Raw genomic sequence first — 4,912 nt, 5'->3', positions numbered from 1 at the left:
GTGGTCAAAACGTCCCTGCAGATCTCTCCTGGTCCATGAGGACAAGTGTTCCATCATTTGTTTGGCAATAAATATTTGAGTTCTTTGTGTTGCTCTGAATCTGAATTCATGTTTTTTTGGTGTGAAGAAGACCCAGATCTGTTCTGTTCTGGATGGCTGGAGCTTCAAATTTGTTGATAGTTTTAATCATGCAGTGACGTTTTCAATTATCAGTATTCTGTCCTCATGTCCATACTTTTATTTCATATATGGGACGAATATATATACACACACACACACAGTCCCAGAATGCTGAAAATATACGTCTCACTCGTGCTGTGGAAAAACCATTGTTTGACATAAAATGGTCACCATACCAAGCTGACATCAGTGCAATATTTAAAAGGTTAAAGGCTGCTTTAGCATCCTGTGGAACTGGAAGAGCCAGCCCCAGGCAATGACAGGGTTAGCATAAGATACAGTTACTATAGGAATGCCTTCTCGGCTCTCCAGCTAGCAGATCATTACAACATATGTGATGCAGTCCAAGCAACATTCCCCTTGGGTCACTTGTTGTAGAACTGTGAGGAAACCCATGCAAGCCCCCACTTCAGATTTGTCAGCATAAACTTCAGGGCCTTGGTCCACTGCTCCTCAGAGTTGAATTGGGTCTTGATGGAATAGGATCCTCCACTGCAGCCAGTGTCTTCGATTTTGCCCTTTTCAACATCCATTCTGTCAGAAAATAAAAAAAAAAGAAGAATCTTGTTACTAGCTGGAGAGTCATTTTGGGTCTGGAATGGATAGAACAACCGCAATCATATATTAACATAAGTAACTGGCATGTTTCTAAAGACGTTTTCCAGCAACTAAGTGGAAAAATAGGATTCTTGTACTCACACTAAAAATCCTTTTCCTGGAGTCTATTGAGGGACACAGAGATCATATATTGCCATCCACAGCAGGATTGGAAACTGGCAAACAAAAAAACTGTATGTAGGCCAGCCCAGGATAACCTCTCCTCTACCCAGCATGCCTCAGTTAGTAGCAATCAGTACTGAGAGCATGAACAGAAAACAGAGAAATGACATTTGCGCCCTACAATGGGGGAAAGGGTTTTTACAGCGAGTACATCTTAAAATTATTTTAGGATTCTTGTCTTACCTGTAAAATGCTTTTCCTGGAGTACATTAAGGGACACAGGGGGGATTCAGGTACTTTGGGTTATAAGCAGGAGACTGGACTCTGGCAAACAGGTGAGAAAGGTCAGTATAGTCTCTTCCACTACCAACTCAACCTAGTGAGCGACAGTAGCAAGGGGAACGTCCGTGTTAGCTTCAAATAACAGTTTCTGGAGACCGACAGAACCAGGCTGGGATCCCACAGGGAAAATGATGACACCCTGTACAAAAGCCAGGGAGTGAGAGGCAACCAGTCTGAGATGTGACACTTGGTGATACTCAAGGCTAGACTAGAGAAAAGACAGAATTCATCCCACAGACTATTTCCTGGGATGGAATTTCTTTGCCTTGCACCATGAGAAATACGTTTTTAAAGGTGCGATGAAGTCTTTGCGATTTCCTAACATATAAAAGTTTAGGGATAACTGAATCCGTTAAGACACCATCCTTTAGGACGTAAGCTTCAACAGCTAGGCCGAGAAGCGGGGTACCAACAATGGTTATGGCCCCTTGAGAAAAGAGCTGCACCAGGGAGATCCACACTTCTTCGCAGGGACATTGGCAGGTTGGATAACCTTAAGTGGGGAGGAGATAGACTTTGAAATTCTAGTTTGTAGCCCCCGGAAACCACATTCTAGACCCAAATGTCTCTCATTTGTTGGACCTAGGTGACTGCAAAGGCCAACAGATGTCCCTCCACTGCAATAAGTGGCCACAGGGAGGAGGACTTGCTGGCGGATTTGGGCGTGCAGGATAGAACAGAGTCCTAGGTTCAGCCTGGGATGTGGAGGCCTGGGAGAAATTAAAAGAACTCTTTTTTTTAAGACTCTGAGATAGAAGTTTTACCAGTATGAGGCTTAGCATTCTTTGTTGGTGCAAAAGGGGTGCCCTTGCCCCTGGGGTCATCCTGCAGAAAGGTGTCCAGAGGTCATATGCAAGAGGCATTTGGTGCAGTAATGTTACATAGACCAAAATTTGATCTGAACGGTCCTCCACATGCGAGCCAAAAGGAGACGACTCCTGGATATTACACAAATAATATCTGCCAACCCATCAACACAGTAAAGAAGGGTCACAGGCATAAGTACCAATTGCTGGAGGGTTAGGGGTTAGGGATCTGTGAGGACAGAACCAGGATTCTGACATATCTTTGGACCAAACACTCAAGGCCTTGCAGAAAGACATAACTGCAATGGCAGGCTGAAGTGCAGGGCCACCGAGGGAGAATATTACCTTGAAAAGGAATTTAGGACTTTGATCTTTAAGAGTTTTAGTGTTTAAACACTAGAATGCCCTCTACAGGGACAGCGAGGGTTTTTTTATGACAAGGAATGGCCAGATCCGCTATGAGGAAAGTCCACTTTTGAAGGAACCCCTCCTCGATAGAGTATTGCTGAGTAAAATGGTTGGGTGGAGTAAAGATTCTTTCAGGATTAGGCCAATCATTATATAAAACAGGTTACAATGAGTGTACTAGAAATGTTTTCACAGGCGGGGCACTCTCACGAGAACCCAGGCTGGTAACCTTGGGTGTGCCCGATGCATATTGTCCAACGTCAAGACACTTTATTGGAGCTTTGTCAGAAGACTGTGACTACTCCTTAACCCCAAGGGGGGAACGATGGGCCTCAGTCAACCTCTCCTTGGGCCTCCTGTGCTGGGTAAGAAGTACACTCCTGTAGGACCAAAGAGATGACTACCATCCCGAAGGCCAAGCAAGTTAGATAATCCTTGGATACAGCATCAGCGTCCCATCACCATGAACAGAGTCTTCTTTGCATATGTATAGACATCAAAACCATGCAGGACACAAGCTTAGATTTGTGCAATAAGAACATTAGAACTAAATCGTAAGGCTCCAGATATCGGTTCCACATTGCTTAATCAAAAAGGGGTCTACCCCAGCAGTTGAGAAACCCTTTGAGGGATCCAACTCACTTTGCAGATTAGGAACACAGTCAACACCGAGAGGAGAGCAGAAACTAGCAGAGAAAACTGGGATGTATCTGAGGTTATGGCGGGGGGGCTTTCTCAGGTCTCTTTAGAGATTAGACTTTGGGGACTCGGAATCAGACTCTAATGTCAGATGGTCAGAGCGACTGGTAGCCAGGCCTGTTCTAAGGCTTTGGGAAAATCAGGTCCAAGTCCTGAGTGACTGCAGTAGAGGCCCCCAACAACATGGTAGAGGAAATAAAAAAGAGACTCTGATGGTGTAGACCCTATATCTATGGAGTCACTGGTATCCAGATTGCAGGCATTGGTTCCCTCAGATGATTCCAAATAAATAGACAACACCAGAACTGTTAGAAGAGTATGAGCTGGGGTCACCCAAAGCAGTGGGACTGTCACCTCTGTGTCTATGTGCAGAAATGTGGAGCCCGGGTGGGTGATGCAACTAAGCCCAAATGACAATTACTTTACTCACAAACCCTGGCAGCTGGTAAAGATCGGTCCAGAGGTGACCAGGTCACGGTAGGCGGCCATTACAAACAAATTGAAAATCAGCATTCCATGTGGTGCCTGCAAAGCATGAACAGCAGAGGGATGGCGCGTTTTCAATGCCAATCAGCAGGACAGAGGTTAGTAAAAATGTTCGATTTGTTTCAGTAGAGCTGAAGAAATGAAATCTATTCTCCTAAGACCCCTGAGGCATGCTGGGAGTAGGGGATCTTCTGGGCTTGCCAATAGTTCTTTGCCAGTGTCCTGTCCTCCTGTAGATGTAAATATAATCCAACAGTATCCTTTGTCTCTTAATGGTTGAGAAAGAAATGATCAATTAAGGTCCCTCCACTTTCTCAGGGACATTACTGCCCATGTATGTGCAATATACCTATAGCTGTGGCAATGGACTATATTCCAGGGTCGTATAGCTGTAGGCAACAAGTATTTTTCCCCCCCGATCCCAATGCTAAAAGTCAAATACCATTCTGCGGGAGGGGACTCCAATCTTCTCCCCCTTCCCGCTGGAATACCTCCACTTTGCCTTGTGGGTCCACCTGCTCAATCACTGTTGTCCTGTAGGGTGCCCTAAAGTGACATGGGGGCTGGCAGGTGGAACCACAGCATGAAGTGGAGGACATGTTATCCAACACACAAACCTATCAGATACCAGCGATGGACCTGCAAGAGAGCAAAGACTTGAGTTGCTGTCGGTGAGAAATGCAAATTATTAACATTCTCCTCTGATCATTACGCAGCAATTAGGGTTACTATTTATTTTATTTCAAAATATGGGCTTTACATACAAAGATATTCTGCTTCCTTTCTGGTTTTAAACTTTTGTAATCTTTGTCTTACGTAATTGGTATATTTTATTATCATTAGCCCTGATGAAGGGGAAACATATCCCTGATACACCTCCTTTGATCCATTGCTGTATAGAGCGTTCTCTAGGACACCTCCCCATGGATCTGATCTCGCATTCCCATTATATGGGTTAAAAACAATAAATAGTGCAAAAAATAATGAGTGTGTATAGAGCACAGCCTACTATACGGCCACATTTCAATTTACTGACCGGTATGGAAGACAAAATCCAGTATCCCCTCTTTCCACTTCTTCCTTAAACTGCTGCACACAGTCCAGAAATGCCACCATTGCGTGGTCAAATTTGTTGTCCCAGAAAAATCTTAAACCTCCTGAACAGTAAAGGGGGAGCTCCTGGTAAAGAAGAGACAATATGGACAGATAATGAATGCATTACATGAGATGGAATACAGAACTAAAGCTGACCATACATGAATAGGAATCCT

General features: G+C 44.3%; 1 protein-coding gene across 1 annotated transcript in view; it reads right to left on the bottom strand.

Moving 5' to 3' along the window:
- Positions 1-316: 316 nt before the first annotated feature.
- LOC108803511 (beclin-1) overlaps positions 317-4,912 on the bottom strand; it is a gene marked incomplete at its 5' end in the record, with an annotated part of 13,191 nt that continues 8,595 nt past the window's right edge. The window contains 2 exons of the mRNA XM_018575348.1: positions 317-714; positions 4,678-4,823. Coding sequence (XP_018430850.1) covers positions 546-714; positions 4,678-4,823 — 315 coding nt within the window. The remainder of the gene's footprint in view (positions 715-4,677; positions 4,824-4,912) is intronic.

Source organism: Nanorana parkeri, unplaced genomic scaffold, assembly GCF_000935625.1.
Source record: "Nanorana parkeri isolate BGI_ZX_2015 unplaced genomic scaffold, ASM93562v1 scaffold3816, whole genome shotgun sequence".
NCBI classification, from domain to species: Eukaryota; Metazoa; Chordata; class Amphibia; order Anura; family Dicroglossidae; genus Nanorana; species Nanorana parkeri.
The sequence above is the reverse complement of the archived record's forward strand: the minus strand, read 5'-3'. Positions and strand labels throughout refer to the sequence as shown.